A 22,789-nucleotide genomic window follows, 5' to 3' on the forward strand; every position below is an offset into this window, starting at 1 on the left:
AGCTCGGACTACAGATGCATGCCATCATGCCTGGCTACTTTTTGTATTTTTTGTACAGAGGGGGTTTTGCCATGTTGCCCAGGCTGGTCTCAAACTCCTGGGCTCAAGCGATACTCCCACCTTGGTCTCCCAAAGTACTGGAATTACGGGCATGAGTCACTGCACAGGCTTGTGGTAGTGTTTTACACAGGAGTAGTTAACTAATACACCACCCCTCACCTCCTCCAGCTCTTTGCTCCTTCAAGCCTGCTTTCTTTCTCCTGAGTCGTCATTATCTCTGTTCTGGTTCCCAGCAACCACCAACCCATACCCTGTGTGTGCGCTAGTGTCTCCATCTCGGCTTTTTGTTTTGTTTTGTTTTGTTTTGAGATGAAGTTTCGCTCTTGTTGCCCAGGCTTGAGTGCAATGGTGTGATCTCGGCTCACTGAAAGTTTCGCCTCTTGGGTTCAAGCAATTCTCCTGTCCCAGCCTCCTGAGTAGCTGGGATTCCAAGCAACCGCCACCACACCCAGCAATTTTTTTTTTTTTGAGACGGAGTCTCGCTCTGTCGCTCAAGCTTGAGTGCAGTGGCGCCATCTCACTGCAAGCTCCGCCTCCCGGGTTCACGCCATTCTCCTGCCTCAGTCTCCAGAGTAGCTGGGACCACAGGCACCCCCCACCACGCCCGGCTAATTTTTTGTATTTTTAGTAGAGACAGGGTTTCACCGTGTTAGCCAGGATGGTCTCGATCTCCTGACTTCGTGATCCACCTGCCCCAGCCTCCCAAAGTGCAGGGATTACAGGCGTGAGCCACCGCTCTGGGCCAACACCCAGCGAATGTTTGTATTTTGAATAGAGATGGGGTTTCAGTATGTTGGTCAGGCTAGTGGGTCTCCATTTTTTTTTTTTTTTTTTTTTGAGACGGAGTCTTGCTCTGCCGCCCAGGCTGGAGTACAGTACTGTGATCTCGGCTCACTGCAAGCTCCGCCTCTGGGGTTCACGCCATTCGCCTGCCTCAGTCTCCCGAGTAGCTGGGACTACAGGCGCCCACCACCATGCCCGGCTAATTTTTTGTATTTTTTAGTAGAGACGGGGTTTCACCTTGTTAGCCAGGATGGTTTCCATCTCCTGACCTCGTGATCTGCCCGCCTCCGCCTCCCAAAGTGCTGGAATTACAGGCGTGAGCCACCGCGCCCGCTAATTTTGTATTTTTAGTAGAGACAAGGTTTCACCCTGTTGGCCAGGCTGATCTCGAACTCCTGACCTCAAGTGATTCCACGCCCAGCTGTGTCTCCATCTTATTTATTTATTTATTTATGAGACGGAGTCTTGCTCTGTCGCCCAGGCTGGAGTGCAGTGGTGCAAACTTTGTCACTGCAACCTCCGCCTCGTGGTTTCAAGTGATTCTACTGCCTCAGCCTCCTGAGTAGCTGGGATTACAAGTGCCTGCCACCACACCCAGCTACTTTTTGTATTTTGAATAGAGATGGGGTTTAGTATGTTGGTCAGGCTGGTGGATCTCCATCTTTTCTTTTTTGTTTGTTTGTTTGTTTTTGAGACGGTGTCTCGCTCTGTTGGCCAGGTTGGAGTGCAGTGGCACGATCGCGGTTCACTGCAAGCCCCGCCTTCCAGGTTCACGCCATTCTCCTGCCTCAGCCTCCCGAGTAGCTGGGGACTACAGGTGCCCACCACCACGCCCAGCTAACTTTTGTGTTTTTAGTAGAGACGGGGTTTCACCACGTGTTCCAGGCTGGTCTCCAACTCCTGACCTCAGGTGATCCACCCGCCTTGGCCTCTTAAAGTGCTGGGATTTACAGGCGTGAGTCACACAGCCCGGCCACGCCATTTAATCTCTCCAAGCCTAGTTTCCTCCACTGTACGATGGGGATAGCACCTACTTCAGAGATTGCTACTCCGAATAAAAGGAGCTGGCATATCATATAACAAGCCTAACCTATAACACGCACGTGATAGAAGTTACTGACTAGCTTTAGCCTCAGGCCAGCAGCCTCCCGCTCTCCCTACCCCGCACGCCCCACGTGCCTCCTGTAAACAAGAGAGCGCGCAGGCGCCCCAAGCCAGCGCCCATTGGTCGGCGCGCGGTCGCCCCGCGTGAGGGAGTACTGAGGCCCGGCTTGCCGCTGGGTCTGTACCCGGTTGGTCGGTGGCGCATCTGTTGGGTCCGTGCGTCAGGGCAGCCGGCTTTGCCCTCGCCATGGCGCCCTGGCTGCAGCTGCTGTCGTTGCTGGGGCTGCTCCCGGGCGCAGTGGCCGCCCCCGCCCAGCCCCAAGCCGCCAGCTTTCAGGCCTGGGGGCCGCTGTCCCCGGAGCTGCTGGCGCCCGCCCGCTTCGCGCTGGACATGTTCAATCGCGGCCGGGCTGCGGGGACGCGGGCCGTGCTGGGCCTTGTGCGCGGCCGCGTCCGCCGGGTGAGAACGCGCCGGGGGCGAGGGCGCCGGGCCCGGGTCCGAGAGATAGGAACTTTGACCTAACCTTGGGATGGGGCCTGCCCGCTGGACGAACCGATCTCTGGTGGTGGGGAACGGGCAGCACCGCATGGGCGGGGCCGTGGGCGCCGTGAAGGGCCGACCGTGCCCGCCTCACCTGCCCCTCTCTACAGGCGGGCCAAGGTTCGCTGTACTCCCTGGAGGCGACCCTGGAGGAGCCACCCTGCAAGGACACCACGGTGTGCCGGCTCCCCACGTCCAAGAAAACCCTGGTGAGTGATAAGACTCTTGGATTCCCCGCCCCCAGGCTGAGTAAGGCAGCAGTTAGATTCTGACGAGTCAGGTCAAGACGCAGGGATTTCAGGCAGCTGATGCCCCACCTCGAGCCACTTCCCAGGCCCCGAGGGCCAGAAACCAGGATGCTCTGAAGGGGAGGATGTCCCGGTGCAGGCCCTGCCTCACTGTCCACTGTGATGGGGTGATTGCCTTAGGGGTGGCCCTCATCTGAGGAGCCTCCAGCTCCATCTTGCCCAGATCTTGCTCCCCAGATCCAGATCCAGATCCAGGCCCCCAGAGCAGCTTCTTCCTCTCCCTCCAGCTCTGCAGCTTCGAAGTTCTGGATGAACTTGGAAAACACGTGCTGCTGCGGAAGGACTGTGGCCCGGTGGACACCAAGGTTCCAGGTGCTGGGAGAGCCCAAGGCTGCTGGGGAGCGCAAGTCAGCCTTCACTCAGGGCTCAGCCATGATTTCTTCTCTCTCCCAACCCCATCCAGACCGCAGAAATGAGACTTTCAGCTCAGTCCTTTCCCTGTTGAATGAGGATCCCCTGCCGCAGGTGAGGAGCCCATAGCTTGGGGAGCCAGCCACTGCCTCATCGCCCTTCTCCTCCCTTCCCTCTGGAGTGGGTTTCCCTGGTCAGCCTAAAGACTGGTCTACCTACCCAGGACTTGCCTGTGAAGATGGCTTCAATCTTCAAGAACTTTGTCATTACGTATAACCGGACATATGAGTCAAAGGAAGGTGAGGACCCAGCCTTGGCTGTACCTGTTTCTATCAGAACAGGACTTTCCCCCCAACTTGGCACCTTGGTGTGGGGGAGGAGAAAGACAAGAGGCAGTGCACCTGTTCAAGGACCCCGTCATTCCTGAGTTCTCCCTAAGCCTTCCCTGACTGGGCAGCCGCCCTGAGTACCTGGTCCCTTCTCCCACCTTATCTTCCCACTCAGAAGCCATGGGTTTTGGCCGGGTGCAGTGGCTCATGTCTGTAATTACAGTACTTTGGGAGGCCGAGGCGGGCAAATCACCTGAGGTCTAGAGTTCAAGACCAGCCTGGCCAACATGGTGAAACCCCATCTCTACCAAAAAAAAGTACAAAAATTAGCTGGGCGTGGTGGCGCACGCCTGTATACCAGCTACTCGGGAGGCTGAGGCAGGAAAATCGCTTGAACCCAGGAGGTGGAGGTTGCAGTGAGCCGAGATTGCGCCATTACACTCTAGCATGGGTGACGAGTGAAAACTCGGTCTCAAAAAAAAAAAAAAAAAAAAAAGCCATGTGTCTCCATCACTCTGGGCAGGGTGGGATGGGGCAGAGGCCAGGATTTTTGTGCTGGAGAGTCCTTGACAACATGGCCTTTCCCCACCACCTCTTGTGGGTGGTGTCCTTTAGACCCCATTTACTGCTTTTGCACCTGGGAAGTCATTGCTTCAGTTTGGCCCCAAAAGTTGATCACACCTCCCACTCCATCACTTGCATGTCTGGCCCCCACCCCTCCTGCTCCGCGGGGAAACTCCTGCCTGCGAGCCCCAGTTGCCCCTCCTTTTATCTGCCTGGGGTCAAGCCCCTCCTTTTCTGCTCCTTGGTCCTCAGAAGCCCGGTGGCGCCTGTCCGTCTTTGTCAATAACATGGTGCGAGCACAGAAGATCCAGGCCTTGGACCGTGGCACAGCTCAGTATGGAGTCACCAAGTTCAGTGATCTCACAGGTAGGGATAGTGGCCAGAGTCCTCATGGAGCCAGGAAGAGATAGGACCTTGCTTGCAAGGCCTCTGGTCAGGTCTGGCTTAGAACACTTTTCTCCCCATGCCCTGCCCACCTTTGCCTGCAGAGGAGGAGTTCCGCACTATCTACCTGAATCCCCTCCTGAGACAAGAGCCTGGCAACAAGATGAAGCCAGCCAAGTCTGTGGGTGACTTCGCCCCACCTGAATGGGACTGGAGGAGTAAGGGGGCTGTCACAAAAGTCAAGGACCAGGTTGGACCCCTAGAAGTGAGGGTGGGACATGGGCACTGCACTGGGGCTGGTGAAGGGATCCAGCTGTGACTCCACCCATCTCTTGTAGGGCATGTGTGGCTCCTGCTGGGCCTTCTCAGTCACAGGCAACGTGGAGGGCCAGTGGTTTCTGAACCAGGGGACCCTACTCTCCCTCTCTGAACAGGGTGAGCATCTCGCTCTACCCCTCTGTCCCCAGCCTAGCCCTTCAGGAGGGCTTCTTGGGACCAGCCTTCTGTCTCCTAGAGCTCTTGGACTGTGACAAGATGGACAAGGCCTGCATGGGCGGCTTGCCCTCCAACGCCTACTTGGCCATAAAGAATTTGGGTATGCATTAACGGGGTCAGGAGGGGCAACTGGAGCCACTTCTCCCTCTGCAAGAAGTTACTTTATGATGGGGGGAGACGTGAGCGTGAGAGTCACACAGAACTAAGTTGAAGTCTTAGTGCTGACCCAGCCAGGTGTGGTGGCTCATGCATGTAATTCCAACACCTTGGGAGGCCAACGTGGAAAGATCACTTAAGACCAGAAGTTCAGGACCAGATTGGGCAACATAGCATGACCCCATCTCTACAAAAAAGTAAAGACATTAGCCAGCCATGGTGGCTTGCATCTATAGTCTCAGCTACTTGGGAGGCTGAGGCAGGAGGATCGCTTGAGCCCAGGAGGTTGAGGCTGCAGTGAGGCATGTTTGTGCCACTAGACTCCAGCCTAGGTGAAAGACTTCTGGGATGAGCCCTTGGTGAGGAGTCAGAAGTTGGAGCTGAGTTCTGTCTCTGCCACTTTTCTTGCTGGCTACTGGTCCCTCCTCCCCATCTCTCCCAGCCTCAGATGTGTCATTTCTAGAATGAAGACATTCCTCAGACGGGATGGCCTGTGGCCTGGGGTGGACAAGGAATGTGAAACCTCGTGTAGGGGGCTTAGTCCGCTTCTGGCTGTGAATGGCAAATAAGCCTGCCCTTCTGTACTCACCCACACCGTTCCCCAGGAGGGCTGGAGACAGAGGATGACTACAGCTACCGGGGCCACATGCAGGCCTGCAACTTCTCAGCAGAGAAGGCCAAGGTCTACATCAATGACTCCGTGGAGCTGAGCCAGAATGAGCAGAGTGAGTGAGGGGCGGGGTGAGGTGAGGCAAGGTGGGGTCAGGGCCTGGGTGCCCACTGATGCCACCCCTTCCCATCTCAGAGCTGGCGGCCTGGCTGGCCAAGAGAGGCCCAATCTCCGTGGCCATCAATGCCTTTGGCATGCAGGTGAGGCCCTAGCCCCACTGCCCCTGCCCCATCTCTTGTTGACCTCCCTGACCTCATCTTGGAGTTGATCCCCTACTCCTTCTCCACCTCTAGTTTTACCGCCATGGGATCTCCCGCCCTCTCCGGCTCCTCTGCAGCCCTTGGCTCATCGACCATGCGGTGCTGCTTGTGGGCTATGGCAACCGTGAGTTCCGCTGCCTATCCTGCATCCAGCCAGGCCACAGGCAGGGGTGGGACCACAGCATCTCAGGTCCTCTAGAGGGGAAATAGGGGGAATGCCTAGGAACCCTGTCCTTACCCGCTGCCTGGGCCATGGCCACACGGGCATCATCTGTCCTGTCTGTGGAAGGGAAGCTGAGCTGTGGGAGGGTAAATATTGATGACCTGCAAGAGGCGGGTGGGTGGGTGCTTCCTCCCTGCCCCAGGGCTTCTCCCTGAGGCTGGTAGTTGGGCCCCTTGCTTTCTGTTCTTTTCCTAGTCCTCATCATACAGTAGGCCCAGTGCAAGTATTTGAAGGTGCAAAGTGATGAAGGCTCTGCCTGGAGAATTAAGGGTCCTGATCCTTGCACTCTGCACTGCACCCCAGGCTCTGACATTCCCTTCTGGGCCATCAAGAACAGCTGGGGCACTGACTGGGGCGAGAAGGTGAGTCTTGCCGGCTTGGCCTCTGGCCCCCCAGCTGCCATCCTACCCTGGTGCCCTCACCAGCTCCCCCTCTCCCCCAGGGTTACTACTACTTGCATCGCGGGTCTGGGGCCTGTGGTGTGAACACCATGGCCAGCTCGGCGGTGGTGGACTGAGGAGGGGCCCCCAGCTCAGGACCTGGTGCTGATCAGAGTGGCCGCTGCCGCAGCCTGACATGTGTCCAGGCCTCTCCCTGGGAGGTACAGCTGGCAGAGGGACAGGCACTGGGTACCTCAGGGTGAGCAGAGGGCACTGGGCTGGGGCACAGCTCCTGCTTCCCTGCACCCCACTCCCACTCTGAAGTTCTGCACCTGCACCTTTGTTGAATTGTGGTAGCTTAGAAGGATCTTGGGGTGAAGGGTGGTATCTGGGCAGTTGAAGCTGGGGCAAGAACTCTGGGATCGGGTAGTGAGCGGGAAGAAAATGTTCTGATCTTAAGCCTAGCTCTGTCCTGCCTCCGCTTTCCTCTGTTTGATACTATACATTTTCTGGTTCCCTTGGATTTAGGGATAGTGTCCCCCCCACGTCCAGGAAACTTGTAACCAACCTTTTCTAACAGCAATAAAGATGTGTCCTGGCCCCCAGTGTGGTATGAATGCTCAGTCCCCGGGTGAGGAGGGAGGGCAGGACTCTTGGTGGGTCAAGGTGGGATGGCTGGTCCTGCCCAGGAGCCTGAGGGCCCAGCTTCTGCTTCAGGAACCAAAAGGAGATGGGGAGAGACCCACAGAGGGATCTTTATTCAGAAGCACTTGGCTGACTGTTCTCTCAGGCCCTTGCTCTGAGGGGCCTGAGGGACGGATGGGATCAGCCACAGGGTGCACCCTCTCTCCATCTTGCATAGAGAACCTCAGTGGTTGGGGTCAGAGGTCGCTTTCCCCATAGAGGGCACTGGAGAAGGCCACGTAGTCCAGGGCTCCAGGTGGGGCCCCGGATCCCTTGTAGGGCACCATACGGCGGATGCAGTACTCGGCCTGCTCGGCGGGGAGCTCGCGTCGCAGCTCCTCAGGGGTGATGTAGTTCTGGGGAGAAGAGGCGTTGAGGACCCACAGGTCCTATGCCCTGCCCCAGCCCACCAGCCCCTCCACCACCTGGGACTCACCTTGTCTCCTGCCAGGATCTTGAAGGAGGCCACAACTTGCTCAGCCGTGTCAGTCTCAGCTGTCTCTCGGGTCATGAAGTCTATGAAGGCCTGGAAGGTCACCACCCCAGCTGCGTTGGGGTCCACCATGGTCATGATGCGAGCAAACTCCACTTCCCCCTGCAGAGATAGGGGCCAGGCACTATGCCCATGAGCACTAAAGCCAGGAGGGGTCCGGATGTCCCCTCCTGGGTACTGTCCAGCCTTGGCTAGCAGAGTCCCAGTAACAAGGGTGTTCCCTTCCTCCAGAGACCTTAGTCCTGGTTGTAGGACGTCCTTTATGGTAGACTGAAATCTGCATCCTACCTATAGCAGGAAGCAGATTTGCTCCCTGGTCCTGATTTTTTTTCCAGGGCCATACCCGTTTCTGTAGTGCTGTTTCCCTACAGGTAAAAATGTTGCAAGCTCAGACTTTGGGTCCACACAGAACTGGGTCCAAGTGAGTTTACCTCCCTGAGCCTTGCTAGCCCCTGTGTGGATGTGATGAAGATGCAGGGGATGGTGGTGTATGTGAAGATGGGAGGCGCACAGTAGGTGATCAGCACAGAGGAGGGGGTACTTTGGGACTCCTGGGAAGGGGCTGGGGGGCACTCACCAAGTCATAGCCCATGGAAATGAGGCAAGCTCGGAAGTCATCAGGCTCCATCATCCCGTTCCTCTTCTGTAGGGGGTGTGTGGATATCAGGCTTGGTCTCCAGCCTCCACCAGCCCCCAAGTGTCTTACCCCACAGGGCCAGGCCCCTGCTGACCCGGTCAAAGTGGTTGAAGGATGCTCGGAACTCGTTGAGCTGCTCCTGGCTCAGCCCCTTGGCATCTCGGGTCAGTACCTGGTTCTCCACTTCATTGATGGTGCGGGCGATAGAGGTGAGCAGCTGCTCCCAGCCCACGCGGATGTGCTGGCAGTCGGGGACAGGTCACTGTCAGTGGGTGGCCAGTGCCTGGCCACTGGCTCTAGCTCCACATCCAGTCCACTGACCCTGGGCAAGTCCTCCCCCTCGCTGGGCCTCCATCCCCATCTGGAGGCTCCACTGAGTAACCCCCCAGCAGTCCTTCCTATCTTGATAACCAGCTATGGCCAATCCTGGCCTGGGTTTGGACTGCTTTGTGACTCTGGAAGGGTCACTTTCCATCGCTGGGTCTTAAGGGACCTGGCTGAACTGGGGACCCTGCTGGGACACGCATGCTCTGTCCAGCTGTGGTCTCCCTGGGCCTCCTCAGCCAGCGCTGCCTCCCTTCTCTCCTGAGAGTTTGTGATCCCACCTCCATGCTGTAGACGGTGTGCTTATTGTCGAACACCAGGCTCTCCTGCAGCAGCTGGTGGTCACCCTCTAGCCGGTCAATGTTAGTCTTGTAGTTGATAATGTTCTGCTCCTGCTGCCGTAGCCCAGCCATCTGCTCCTCCAGAGAGCCGGCTAGCCCCGCTGCCAGCCGCCCGACTTCCTGCAGGGGTTCCCAGGCAGCATGAGGGCTCCCAACTCCCTGTGGCCCAGCCCTAGCCGCACCCCCCCAGGTTGGACCCACTATCCCAGCCCTTACCTCCACCTTCGCCTGGATCCAGGGTCCAACGGCATTGGCCTGGGCCGCAAACTGTCGCCGGAGCCTCTCGTTTACCTGCTGCCGTGCCAGCTCCTCCTGCAGTGTCTGATCACGGCTAGGCACCAGCTTTCGGACCTGAGAGGAGGGTGGTTTTGCCAGAGCCAGCTCTGGGGGCTGGGAAATGGCTTTAGGGGAAATGGGCTCCAGCCCCTCAAACCTCAGCCCCTGTTGCTTTGAGCCAAAACTTGTCTGGGATATGCAAGAAAGCTCCTGGGCAAGTCACTAACCCTTGTGGGCTTCAGTTTTCTCATCTGCAAAATGGGGCTGATGGCATCATTTATAACTAATACGGGTGGATTTATAAAAGATGTCCACACATAAGGCTTAATTCTACTTCACATCAGTCCTGACAGGAGAATGCTGCTGTTATGGCTCATCATATACAGATGAGTCCAAGACAGACAAGGTGATTTATCCAGTCCCACGCGGAGTCTGGCAGACCCCAGATCTGAAGATGGACTTTATTCTCCATATCTTGGGCCACCCGAGGTTTCAGGGTGGTCATAGTATGCAGGAGTGGGTGGGAGGAAGGCTGCAGGTGGCACTGACCATATCCCACTTGGTGTTGATGTCCTGCGGGCTCAGGGTGATGTAGGGATTGGTGGAGCAGGGCCGCAGCCCGTACGTCTGGCAGATCTTCTGGATCTCACCCTGGATGCCCATGATGGCGCCTCGCTCTCGGTCAGCCTCAGGCAACGTTGCCTTGAACTGATCATGCGCTGTCAGCAAGCTCTGGGGGTGACAGGAAGAGTCAACTGGTGTCCCCCACTTACCATAGGCAACAGAAAGGGCAGCAGTGTGCCCCGGGCCACCCAGCGGTCCTGAGAAGTCCTGACACAAGAACCCCAGCCTCCTGTCTTCCAGCCCAGCACTCGGGAACTGGGGTTTTCCTCCCATCCCTTCGCCCCAGGAGCCTAAAGTTGTGGCTGGCAGAATTTGGCGCCAGCTTCCCTGTCATCCCATCCATCCCCTGCAACCCTGGCACCCACCTGGGTCTCCTCCACAGAGTGTACCAGCCACACATCCTGCAGGTCCTCCACGGCACCGTCCAGCCAGTTGTTGAAGGGTGCGGCCCGCCGGGCAAACTCCAGTTGCAGCTGGTCGATGGTCTCCAGGAGCTTCTCCATCCGCTAGGGGTGGGGGGCATAGTGGGTCAGCAGCATGCCCAGCAGACCTGGCCTCACCCACCTACCCACCCCCAGCTGCCCGGCCCCCAGCCCCACCTCTAGTGCATCCCGCCTCTTCTGGGTCAGGGTGCCCAGGTTGTCCCACTGATCGCAGATGGCCTGGCAGCGGCTGTTCACTGAGGCCGCCTCATGGTAGTCCAGCTCACTGGGAGCAAGAAGTAGGGCGAGTGTGGGGCCAGCCCCAGCCCAGATGTCCTAACTGCACTCCCGGGGCTGGAACCCGCGCCCCGGGTGGGGGTGAAGGTGTGCGGGAGCCAGGGCTGGTGCTGGGTAAAGCTGGGTGCTTTCCAAGAGGGGGCGGTCCCCGCGCATCCCTCTGTGTAGGTGGGCGCCCGGGCATCCTTAGCTGCAGTCCATGGAGGTGCTTGGGTGGAGGAGCGGGTTCATGGGAGGGGGTGGCCAGGCCAAAGCTGATGGGGAAGGTTTGGGGCAGTAAGCTGGGTGAAGAGAGCGGGCAGGTTAGAGGGCAGGCCACGAGTGGGACAAGTCAAGCCCTAGTGGAAAGAGTGGTGGCAGCAGAGCGGGGTCCGGAGATGGGGGTGGGGTTCCAGGAGGGGGCGGAGCGAATGGGACCTGGGTACCACGGTGGCGGGGTTACAGAAGAACCCGGGAGAGCCTGGGGTCTTGAGGAGGGCAATGGGGATCAGGGCGGGACTCGCCGCCAGGGGCGGGGCCAGGAGGTGTTGGGGGCGGGCCCCGCGAGGCCCCGCCTACTTGAGCTCCTGGGCCAGCGCGGCAATGTGCTCCACGCGGTCCTGGTGCGCCGCCAGGTCGCTCTCAAAGGCCTCGTGGCGCCGCAGCATCGCCCGCACCTCCTGTAGCGAAGCCGAATCGTAGTCGCGCTGGCTCAGCATCTCCTCCTTCCCTGCTCGAAGAGAGGCCGGCTCCGGTCACCCAGTGGCAGCAGGGGCAGGGGTGCGGGCCGGGTTCTGTGACCACGAAGCCTCATCTGCTAAGGTGGCGATCACACCGGCCTAGCCCTTCCTAGGGGTTTGCTCTGCGGCGTCGGTGTAATAACGTAGATGAAACTCCTCTTCCGTGGTGTGATCCGTAAACTACATCAGCATCCTTTGAGCAAGCTATGACCAAGAGGCCTTTGGTACAGTTTTGGCATAATTTGACCTTAAAATAGCTCTCAACGATTCTGTATGTAACCCCCATGAGCCCCTGAACCGGCCTCCTTTGTTCATCACTAAAATCCTCGACAGAACACCAAATGGATGTTTCTATCCAGAGTAATACATTTGCCTCGTGTAATATTTTAGCGTCAGGATACTTTGAGTATGACATAAGTGATGTTAGGGTGAGGAATGGACTCACCTTTGTACACCAGATACATATAAAATAAAATGCTAAATGATGACTTAATAGAGCAGACCTACAGAAGACCAGAGCAGGGCTGGGGGGTGAGGGGGAAGGCTGAGTTTACAGATAAACACCCGGGTGTGTGGTGGCTCATGCCTGTAATCCCAGCACTTTGGGAGGCTGAGGTGGGTGGATTGCTTGAGCCTAGGAGTTTGAGATCAGCCTGGGCAACAAAGTGAGAACCCATCTATACAAAAAATACAAAAAGTTAGCCTGGCATGGTGGCGCACACCTGTGGTCCCAGCTCCTTGGGAGGCTGAAGCAGGAGGATCGCTTGATCCCAGGAGGCAGAGATTGTAGTGAGCCGAGATTTTACTAGCCTGGGGAATACAGCAAGACTCTGTCTCAAAAAACAAAACAAACTTTGGCCCACAGAGGGGCAGTGGCCCAAAGAGAGGCCCAGGTTGCACCACAGCAAGTCAGGGTGGGATTAGAAATCCAGTCTCCGGCTTCCCTGCAGAGCACCTACCCTTGTCCTGTGCATTTTGCCAAGAACCTCCCCTCTCACCCCTGCACACCAATCTCCACCCCAGGAGACAGTCCAGCCCCGTGAGGTAGGTGTACCTACCCCGGGTCCAGGCTTCGTGCAGGGAGGCCTTCTGCCGGAACTTCTCGGCCAGGTGCTGGAGTCGCTGCAGGCGTCGGATCTCCGAGAGCAGCCAGTCCTCATAGCCCTTTTCCACCTGCTCCAGCCCCCGCCAGGCGTTGGCGATGTCCTGTGGAGCAGGCAGGGGTGCCCTCCATCACGGTTTGCCCGTTGTACAGATGGGGATACGGACCCCAAGTTCACCCAGGGAATGTGTGTAGAGCTCACCGAGACCAGCTTGCCCTCGGAGGGCATGAAGGCAGGCCGGTGGCTGAGCCGCAACTTGGTCTGCAGTGTGTTGAAGTTGATCTCCAGCTGGCACTTTTCTTGAACGCGGGGCGGCTTGTGCAGACGCCGGTAGTCCCGAAAGTCCTCCAGCTTGCGCTGCATGGCACTCATGCTGGGCTCACCCACACGGTTCTCCAGCCATGGGACGGTGCGGCGGATCCACTCCAGCAGCTGACAGGGCCAGGCAGGGGCAAGGCAGAGAGCTCTGAGCTGACCTGCCCGGCTCACCCGCCCCTCTCCACCCACACCCAGGCTGTGGCCAGAGGGTAGGTGGGGGTGACTTTGACAAATATGAAGGCAGAATGGGGTAGTCCCCATGAGTCAGAGAAGGAGTCGGATGGCTGATTTCTGAGTCCAGGGGCTAGTATAGGTTGGCACAGAGCAAAGGGCCATGTGACTACCTAAATACGAGTGAATGGATCAATGCAGGAGTAAATGGATGAATGATGAGTCAATCAATGACTGACCAGGAGCTTGGGTTGGCAGAAGGGCAAGTGCTGGGTGGAGATGGACAGGAGGAGGCTTGGAGGAAGCCAGGGCTACTCTGAGCAGAGGGAGGCTCTGCCGGCCCACGCTTGGGGTTAACAGGGTTGGGAGAGTCAGTAGGGCCGGGATGGGCAGAGCACAGTGGGAGCCCAGCCTCACCTCACTGGCAAGCTTCTCATACTCCTCCATCAGCTTCTCGTTTTCCTGGTTCACCGCCAGCACCTTGCAGATCCTGTTGGCAGCTGTCTCTGCCTATGGGGGTAGTTGGTAGAGGGTTGGCATTAAAGCAAGCTGCCTCTGTAAAGCCCTTAAAAAACAGAGCCCCCAGCTGGGCGTGGTGGCTCATGCCTGTAAATCCCAACACTTTGGGAGGCTGAGGTGGGTAAGTTACTTGAGTCCAGGAGTTTGAGACCAGCCTGGGCAACATAATGAAACACCATCTCTACAAAAAATACAAAAATTAGCCAGGTGTGGTAGCATGTGCCTATAGTCCCAGCTACTGGGAAGGCTGAGGCAGGAGGCTGAGGTCAAGGCAGCAACAAGCTGTGATCATGCCACTTCACTCCAGCCTGGGTGACAGAGTGAGACCCTGTCTCAAAAAACAAACAAAAAATGGAGCCCCTGCAAATAGAGAAAGGGATGGGGGGAGCACGGCTCTTAGGTAGGCAGGGGGTTTCCAAACCAGGGTCCTCTGGTCTTGCTGAGGACTGAGTGTGTGCAGCTGGGACAGTGGCACTCCCACCTGCGTGGTCTGGCGCCTCCAATGTTGGGCTGCAGCCAAGGTTGGGCCCTTGGGTCCACAAGCCCAGGCAGTAGCAGTTGGGCCACCTTACCTGCTCAGCCCCGGCAAAGGCATGGTAGAAGCAGGACACATAGGTCATGATGGCCTTCTCATCCGGCTTTGGGGTGTTCACAATGTCTAGGGCAGGACAGTACGGTGTCTACTGGCCAAAGTCAGGGGTCCCTCCCCAGGGAGAGAACTCCCTCTGGGTGGCAGGGCTGGAAGCATCTAGTCATGGCCACCAGCAGCCAGTCACCCAAGCCCAGCGCCTTCTCTTCCTTGAAGCCCTCTCTCCTTACCCCAGGGCTCAGCAACTTCCCCCCCTCCCCACCTTGGGGTGACCAAACTGTGAGGAGTGGGTGGGTAAGTGTGACTGACCAGCCACCATGGCCCTCGTGAGGGACTGGTCCACGCTGCCTCGTGCCTTGAACTATCCTATACCTCCCTCTGTCTGTCTGTCTTTCCCCCAAGTCCACAGCTCCTCAGGGCAAGAAAAAATTCTCCAGCAGTGCCCACACAGCCCGGGCATCATGCAAAGTAGATGCTCATAAAGTGTTTGCTGCTTCAGTTGACCGTTGCCTTGCCTAGGCATGGGGACCACAGGCAGGACATGCCCCAAGGGAGCTGCCAGTCTTGGGGGACCAATGTTATCCCAGGTAACCCAGGTAACCGGGATATGAGGCAGAAGGTAGGGCCATTACATAGGGGAGAGGTGGGAGAGGCTGGTCCTCTTCAGGGGATGGGGCAGGGGACAAGATAGAGGACTCCTGGAGAAGGGGGACTGTGACCAGGAAGTGGGGTGGGGGCAGTCGGAGCATCCCAGGAGGAGGAAAGGGCCATGCAAAGGTGTGGAGGGTGCACCAGGCCCAGTGGTGAGAATGTGGGGTCCTCCCCCGGGCTAGCTCACTCTCACCTTCTGCATCCAACATCTTGGGGATGTCCAGGTACTTCTCTGCCACCTCGAAGGCAGTGTTCAGGTTGCCGATGGGGTCATCCTAGATGGGTGTGAGGGAGGAGGGTGAAAGGTCAGCTGCAGGCAGAGGCCGTGGGTGGGGGTGCTGGGGGTCTCTACCTTTCGCAGTTTGGCGTAGTCGATGAGGTCGGGGCGGTGTCGGTGGATGAGGGCACAGAGGGCCAGGCCATCCTTCCAGCTGAACAGAGAGAAGAGGAGGGTCAGGCCTGGATTCAAGCTGGGGCCCCATTCTCCCCTCGGCCCAGGAGCACCCCCTAGAAGGATAGCCTCATCTGTAAATTGGAGTAAAGCACAAACCCCTTAGCTTGGCGTTTGAGGTCCTTCATGACCATATCTGGACCATCTCCTGCTAGCTCATCATGATTCTGTCACACACCCATGTTTAGGCCCAACCAGTCTCTAGATGTTTTTGGCCTCCAGCTTCCCTCTGGCTGGAATGGCCTTCCAGGGAAGTCTCAAACACTCCCTCCTCCAGGAGTTACTGGAACCTTCTTGGATTCAATTCCATTCCACTCAGCAGTTACCGAGCCCTCTTTTCAGACACTGTTCCAGGAACTGTGCTGTGACCTTTTCCTACCCTGTGGCTTGTGACAGGGACCAGCTCAGTGCCCTTCACTGACCAGGGAGGGCTCCTTTCTATGCCCAGTGCCCCCACAGAGGCCCAGACACATTCGGTAACCAGCTGACAGACCTGGTGTGGAAATTCTGCACGTTGACGTTGCGGTACGGTGCTGTCTTCCTCTGGCACCACAGAAGCAAGCCTTCCTTGGCTGAAGTTTCTGAGTGGGGAGGAGGTGGGAGAATTCATTGCGAAGGGGTCCAGGTCAGCCCTCTCACCCTACTTTTTTTTTTGGAGACAGGGTCTTGCTGTGTCATCCAACTGGAGTGCAGTGACACGATCATGGCTCACCACAGCCTCAACCTCCCAGGCTCAAGCGATCCTCCTACCTCAGCCTCCCTAGTATCTGGGACTATAGGCACATGCCACCATAGCCAGCTTTTTTTTTTTTTTTTTTTTTTTTGTATTTTTTGTAGAGATGGGGTTTCACCATGTTGTCCAGGCTGGTCTTGAACTCCTGGGCGATCCTTCAAGTGGTCTGCCCACCTCGGCCTCCCAAAGTGTGGGGATTACAGGCCCCAGCCACTGCACCTGGCCCCAACCTCCTTTCCCATTGCTCACCTTCCACAGAGATGTCCTGGATGGCGAAGCGAAGGATGATGGTCCAGATCATGCCCAGGGTCATCTTCAGGTTCCCATCGACGATCTCTGCAGGGCGGGGGTCAGGGAACACATTTGCCTGACATTCAAGGTCTGTGCTATCTGGCCTCCGCTCACCTTCCCATCTGATCAGTCCTCTAGCCCTTGTCTCACATTTCAGGGCTGGTACCTAGTAGGTGAGCACCTTGCAGGTACTCAGTAACCATCTCTTTCTCTTTTCTTTTCTTTATTATTATTTTCTGAGATGGATTCTCCCTCTTTGCCTCGACTGGAGTGCAGTGGTGCGATCTCGGCTCACTGCAACCTCCGCCTCCTGGGTTCAAGCGATTCTCCTTCCTTGGCCTCCCTAGTAGCTGGGACTACAGGCGTGCACCACCAAACCTGGTTAATTGTTTCGTATTTTTAGTAGAGATGGGGTTTTGCCATGTCAGCTCGACTGGTCTCGAACTCCTGACCTCAAATGATCTACCACCTCAGCCTCCCAAAGTGCTGGGATTACAGGCGTGAACCACTGCACCCAGCTGCCTCTATTTTTTGAGGGGTGACAGAGTCTTGCTCTGTCACCCAGGCTGGAGTGCAGTGGTGTAATCTCGACTTACTGCAAGCTCTGCCTCCCAGGTTCAAGCAGTTCTTCTGCCTCAGCCTCCTGAGTAGCTGGGACTACAGGTGCATGTCACCAGGCTCAGCTAATTTTTGTATTTTTAGTAGAGATGGGTTTCACTGTATTGGCCAGGCTGATCTCGAACTCCTGACCTTGTGATCTGCTTGCCATGGCCTCCCAAAGTACTGGGGTTACAGGCATAAGCTATCACCCCTGGCCCACATCTATCTTTTTGTTTAGTTGGTTGGTTTGGGGAATTTTTTGAGATGGAGTTTTCTCTGTGTGTGTGTGGGGGGGTGCGTGTGTGTGTGTGTGTGTGTGTGTGTGACAGAGTCTCTCTCGTCATCCAGGCTGGAGCGCAATGGCACGATCTTGGCTCACTGCAACCTCTGCCTCCCAGGTTCAAGGGATTCTCCTGCCTCAGCCTCCCAAATAGCTGGGATTACAGGTGTGCCCCACCATGCCCAGCAATTTTTTTTTTTTTTTTGAGATGGAGTCTTGCTGTCGCCCAGGCTGGAGTGCAGTGGCGTGATCTCGGCTCACTGCAAGCTCCGCCTCCCAGGTTCACACCATTCTCCTGCCTCAGTCTCCCGAGTAGCTGGGATTACAGGCGCCCGCCACCATGACCAGTTAATTTTTTGTATTTTTAGTGGAGACAGGGTTTCACCATGTTATCCAGGATGGTCTTGAACTCCTGACCTCGTGATCCGCCCGCCTTGGCCTCCCAAAGTGCTGGGATTACAGGTGTGAGCCACCGCACCTGGCCCATGCCCAGCAAATTTTTGTGTTTTTAGTACAGACAGGCTTTCACCATAGTGGCCAGGATGGTCTCGAACTCCTGACCTCAGGGTGATCCACTTGCCTTGGCCTCCCAAAGTGCTGAGATTACAGGCGTGAACCACTGTGCCTGGCCAAGATGGAGTTCTGCTACGTTGCCTAGGCTGATCTCCAACTTCTGGGCTCAAACAATCCTCCCGCCTCAGTCTCCCAAGTAACTAAGACTACAGGCACGTGCTACCATGCCTTGCTTGTTATTTAGAAATTATTTCACTGAACTCTTACTAGAGTTCAGGGGCTGTGCTGGCACTTTGGCTTTTTTTTTTTTTTAGATGGAGTCTAGCTCTGTTGCCAGGCTGGAGTGCAGTGGCAGGATCTCGACTCACTGCAACCTCTGCCTACCGAGTTCAAGCGATTCTCCTGCCTTAGCCTCCCGAGTAGCTGGGATTACAGTCACGTGCTGCCACACCCAGCTAATTTTTGTATTTTGAGTAGAGACAGGGTTTCACCACGTAGGCCAGGATGGTCTCGATCTCCTGACCTTGTGAGCCCCACACCTTCGCCTCCCAAAGTGCTGGGATTACAGGTGTGAGCCACCACACCTGGCCGGCTCTTTTTTTTTTTTTTTTTTTTCAGATGGAGTCTCTTGCTCTGTCACCCAGGCTGGGGTGCAGTGGCGCGATCTTGGCTCACTGCAACCTCAGCCTCCCAGGTTCATTCGATTCTTGTGCCTCAGTCTCCCAAGTAGCTGGGATTACAGGTGTGAGCCACCACCAGTTGATTTTTGTATTTTTAGTAGGGATGGGGTTTTGCCATGTTGGCCAGGCTGGTCTCAAACTCTTAGCCTCAAGCAGTCCACCCACCTCAGCCTCCCAAAATGCTGAGATTACAGGCGGAAGCCACTGTGCCTGGCTGGTAAATTGGCTCTTTACAGGCTCTCTTGCAAGGCAGGGATTATTCCCATTGATGAGATGAAGAAACTGAGGCCCACAGAGGTGATTTGCTGACGTCAAGAGAGGCCCCCGCGCCCTGCCCAGGACCCTTCCTGCCACCTCCTCACCTTCAGCACCAATAGATACCAGCTTAACCCCCTTGCTGGCAATGAAGTCCAGGGCCTTGTTAACGTTGGCGATTTTGTGGAAGCGCATCTTGCCTTTATCTGGCCTGGGCAGCCTCTCTCCTGGGTATAAGAGGAGAGGCCAAGGGCCAAAGGTCATGAGAGGCAGCAGAAGCCATTGTCCACAAACTCTCCCCTCTCCACCAAGTCCTGTCCAACACTCTGCCCCCCATTCCCCCTGCTGTCCAGATGTTCCTGGGTCCTGGGGCTCAGGTGCACTGATTTGACATCCTTACCTGAAATGACCTCCAGGAGCAGCATGAGTTTGAGGCCATTGCGGAAATCGTCCTCGATGTTCTCAATCTGGGTGCCCGCTTTGCGCAGGTGTGAGTTGCACCAGGCAGTGAAGGTCTGGGGGCAGAGGACAGCACTCAGACCCTACAATCGGCTCTGGGGGATGTGGGGCACAGTCCTGTCTCCTCAGTCAGGGTAGGTCTCAGAGCCTTGTATTTCTGGATTCAAATCTCAGCTTGGCTTAGCCACTGACTTGCTGTGCATCCTGGGCCAGTCCCTTTGCCTCTCTGAGCTTTAGTTTTCCTGAGAGGGGAGAAATGGGGTCTGGGACCCATCCAGGTCCCAGTTGAGACTTGGGGCATCCGGCCACCGGCACTCTAGCCTTGGGGGTCTTAAACATGGGAGGACCCTTAGAAAATGTCAACCCATTCAAAGTGTGGGGCCCTCTGAGGTTTTGAACTATAGGAGCCAGTGCAGGGTGATATTGCCTTTCTGAAATCTGAAAACTCCTGGACTGAAGCACATCTGGCCCTCAGGGTTTTGCCTAAGGGACTGTCTCTGTGTTTCTATTTTTATCAGTTCTGACCTTCTAGGGTTGTTGTAAATTGGCCTCTGAGTAGACCCTAAGTGTGCAAGGACTCTGTGGGCTGTTGGAGCGTCAGCTGGCACTCAGGCCCAACCTGATCTCATTTTGTTTTCTTAGAGAGAGACAGGGTCTTACTATGTTGTTCAGGTTTGTCTCAAGCTCCTGGGCTCAAGTGATCCTCCTGCCTTGGCTTCCCAAAGTGTTGGGATTACAGGCATCAGCCACCACATCTGGTCTGATCTCATTTCTGGGGTGACTGCCCACCCCTTCCCCAAGAGTCAGCCTCAGCCTCAGCCTCCATCTGAGATGGGAGGATGGTACAGGGCTGTGTGTCTGTTGGGGGTAGGGGTGACATGACACTTGGTACACAAGTTTCTGCCAACCTGCCGCCCTTCGGGTCCTGAATTCTGCCTTTCCATAGACTCCCTGGTAGAGTCAGGGTGGGCTCCAAGTCCAACTGAGCCACTCATGCTCTGTAATCCAGGGTCAGCCCCTTTCCCTCTTTGGGGCTTGGTCTCCCCATTTGTGTAATTAAAGGATCAGAATCTATGATACCTTAGGTCTTTCTTCTTCCAACCTGGCAGGATTCTTGGATTCAGAGCATCCCCATACCACAAAGACTCAATGAGAGTCTTTCCTGCCCTAAGGGAGCTCATAGCCCATCCAAGAGTCACGTTGGTCTGAGAAGCGCTGTAAAAGGTTGCCAAGGAGTTTATGGGAGGGAAGTTGGATCAGGGTGGGGGCCTCTTGGGGAAGGCAAGTATTTGATCAGAGTTGTGATGGGCAGGAATTATTCAGGAAGGGAAGGGCAGGCAAGGGCATTTCAGGCAGGGGCAATCATGCGGGCAAGTGCTCGCTGGCTGTGAGAAACAGTTGCTATGTTTGTTGGACTACAAAGATCTGGGCACTGCTGGAATGGAGCTGGGGTTGTTGGGGTATAAGTGGTGAGAGGCGGGCCGGAGAGGCAGCAGGGGCCAGGTCATGCGCGATCTTGGGTGCTAAGCTGGGGAGTTAAAATTTGATCCAGAGGGCAACAGGGAGTCAGGGAAGCGTCAGGCAGGAGGGAGGTGGGCAGAACTGTCCATGCTGGTTGCAGAGTGGAGATGAATGGCTTGGCACGGCAAAAGGGAGAAATGAGGAGGCAGTCACTGGGACCAGGGCAAGAGAGGAAGGGTGTCAGTGAGGGGGACAAGGCAGGATCGGATGGATGAGACAGAAATGTTGGAATGTAAGCTCCCATGGCAGGGGCTTTATTTTGTCTGCTGCCAAATCCCAGCACTTAAAACAGTACTGGCACATAGTAAGACATCACGTGGGCCAAGGCAGTGTGCTGCTCTAAGACTGTATGAAGGAAGCCCTTGGATGGAGGAGTCACTGGGGAGGAAGGGAGCACAGAGGAACAGGGAGGCGTCAGGGCTAAAGCTGAGCACGAGGATGTTTATTACCACCTTGCAATAAACAATGCTGGACAAGAAAGAAATGAGCCAAGTGTCCAACTACAAGAGATGCTGATTGATTTTCAGAGCCTGTATGCTGTGTAGCCGTTGAATGAGTGGATGAGATGGTGACTGCAGGTTGAGATGAACAGATGTTCCTGATAATTTGTTAGGTGACAAAGACAAGTTACAGACTGGCACATGTCATATGAGGGGCATGCGGACCTGGATGTGGGAGAGGCCCGGGTGGGTGGCGGTAGGGATAGGAGATGTTGCAGAATAGGTAGCAGCTGGAGCCAAGGACAGGGATGACATCACTGGGAAATTGCCGAACCTGGGACTGCAGCTGTGCTTGGAGACAGGTGCAGGGGGAGCCTAAGTGGAAGCCTGTCACCCAGGGCACCCCAGCCGACTCAGCGGAGCCTCTTGGCCCTTGGAGTCATCTCCTGCCATCTAACCCAGTGGAAGTGCTCTGATTCTAAATTCTAGGATTCTCAGATCCTGCAAATTCCACTGAGTACCTGAGTACCCTGCCCTTTCCTGGAGTCATACAGTGTTGGCACACACTGAGCAGGGTCCAGTGGCCTTATGGTGCCCTCCTGGTTACTGGCCTGCCACTCCCCAAAGTTTTCTCCCTCTGGCCCAGATCATTTTCTCTTTGGGAACCCAGGTGTCCTGCCCCCTCTACTTGGGAAAGTCTGGGAGTGAAAATAACTCAGGCAGGGAGGGGCCCTGAGTGCCTGATGGGCTGGGCCTGGGCAGCAGCTGCCCCTGTGCCCCTCTCCAGCGCCCCCGAGGTGCTGCCTCAGCACTACGTGTCCATCTGGCTGGAGAGTCAGGTTACTGCGTAAGGGGACCCAGGTCTCCCCTCCTCCTCGACCTATGGCCTTTTCAGCAGACTCAGGGCCCCATGCCTGGCGTATCTTGAAAAAGAATGGGGGTGGGGAAAGGGGTAAAGATCCTTAGGTTGCGGAGGTCCTGATGTCTGACAGTCTGTGATTTGGGGCCTGTCTGTGCTCCTTTCTGGGCTTCAGTTTCTTCAGTTGTTAAATGAGATACAGTTGTTAAATGGACCCCACCCTGGAGACGAGGTGGGGTGGGGTCTGAGAGGACCCTTCTCACCACCCCCACACTCCCAAGTCCACTAGTTGCCTAGCTGCAAGCCCTCAGCGTGGGGTCTGGGAATATTTAACTAGAGAGTGGTGGGAGAAAGATTCTTCTTCCTGAACCCCCTAACTTGGATCTCCTGGGCTTTGCGCAGCCCGTTTTCACCAGCAGAAGTGGGGCAGTGGGTCCAGGGGACTGAATCCTGGTGGGGTGGGGACCCCAGAAACTCTCTTGTCATTTTAAACCCCTCTTGAGGTCTCCCAGCCCTCTCCTCCAGCCCTGGGGACAGCAAGCAGCTGATGGGCAGAGCCTGGGCTGCGGATTAGCACTCTAGGTTAAAGACAAGCTCTGCCCCTGCCCTGCTGAGATGCCCAGGATAAACCGCCCGGCCTCTCAGGCCTCGGTTTTGCGGTCAGGAAATGGGCGAGCACTCACTTTCCGCTGCTGCTTCTCCCAGGCCGGGTCCAGCAGCAGGTCGCGGTCCCAGTCCTCTTCCTGTTCCATGTACTCGCCGCCCCCGCCGCCGCCCGCGAAGGGCCCCTCCCGGGCCCCCAGACCCTCCGGCTGCATAACCATCATCATCTCGCTCGGACTCCGGGCTTCGCTCCGCTCGGCGCGCTCTCGGACACCCGGGCCCGGTTAAGTAGGGCCCAGCCCAGCCCCAGATCGAATTCGCACTAAAT

At 56.5% G+C, this 22,789-nt stretch overlaps 3 protein-coding genes across 3 annotated transcripts in view; 2 read left to right on the forward strand and 1 right to left on the reverse strand.

The window, feature by feature from the left end:
* Window positions 1-22,789, forward strand: part of LOC111533669 (pyruvate carboxylase, mitochondrial-like) — a 1,148,173-nt gene that overhangs the window by 379,690 nt on the left and 745,694 nt on the right. The gene's annotated exons all lie outside the window — the stretch shown is intronic.
* CTSF (cathepsin F) lies at window positions 2,070-7,214 on the forward strand. The gene is given in 14 exon segments (XM_023186417.2): window positions 2,070-2,407; window positions 2,599-2,697; window positions 3,024-3,110; window positions 3,112-3,261; window positions 3,371-3,446; window positions 4,293-4,406; window positions 4,529-4,674; window positions 4,763-4,859; window positions 4,939-5,019; window positions 5,681-5,800; window positions 5,881-5,945; window positions 6,039-6,129; window positions 6,532-6,590; window positions 6,671-7,214. Coding segments are annotated over 14 exon segments (1,473 nt in total). The 5' UTR covers window positions 2,070-2,194; the 3' UTR covers window positions 6,746-7,214.
* On the reverse strand, window positions 7,345-22,785 carry ACTN3 (actinin alpha 3). Its single transcript, XM_023186108.1, has 21 exons — window positions 22,542-22,785; window positions 18,980-19,094; window positions 18,687-18,806; window positions 16,210-16,296; window positions 15,721-15,808; window positions 15,129-15,207; window positions 14,970-15,051; window positions 14,109-14,194; window positions 13,435-13,527; window positions 12,730-12,960; window positions 12,484-12,631; window positions 11,265-11,415; window positions 10,587-10,695; window positions 10,353-10,493; window positions 9,913-10,095; window positions 9,304-9,438; window positions 9,028-9,207; window positions 8,517-8,663; window positions 8,363-8,428; window positions 7,729-7,887; window positions 7,345-7,648 (listed from the first exon to the last, which is right to left on the reverse strand). Exons 1-21 carry the CDS (start codon window positions 22,686-22,688, stop codon window positions 7,490-7,492), a joined length of 2,706 nt encoding a protein of 901 aa, XP_023041876.1. The 5' UTR covers window positions 22,689-22,785; the 3' UTR covers window positions 7,345-7,489.

This window comes from Piliocolobus tephrosceles, chromosome 13 (genome assembly GCF_002776525.5).
Source record: "Piliocolobus tephrosceles isolate RC106 chromosome 13, ASM277652v3, whole genome shotgun sequence".
Classification (NCBI taxonomy): domain Eukaryota; kingdom Metazoa; phylum Chordata; class Mammalia; order Primates; family Cercopithecidae; genus Piliocolobus; species Piliocolobus tephrosceles.

Excerpts from the sequence above, each read along its gene's own strand:
- ACTN3 (XM_023186108.1), bottom strand. The coding sequence starts at position 22,688 with ATGATGATGGTTATGCAGCCGGAGGGTCTGGGGGCCCGGGAGGGGCCC. Across the intron at positions 14,195-14,969 it reads CAAGATGTTGGATGCAGAAG|ACATTGTGAACACCCCAAAG; the intron begins GTGAGAGTGAGC and ends GTCCTGCCCTAG. Across the intron at positions 13,528-14,108 it reads CCTTTGCCGGGGCTGAGCAG|GCAGAGACAGCTGCCAACAG; the intron begins GTAAGGTGGCCC and ends CTACCCCCATAG.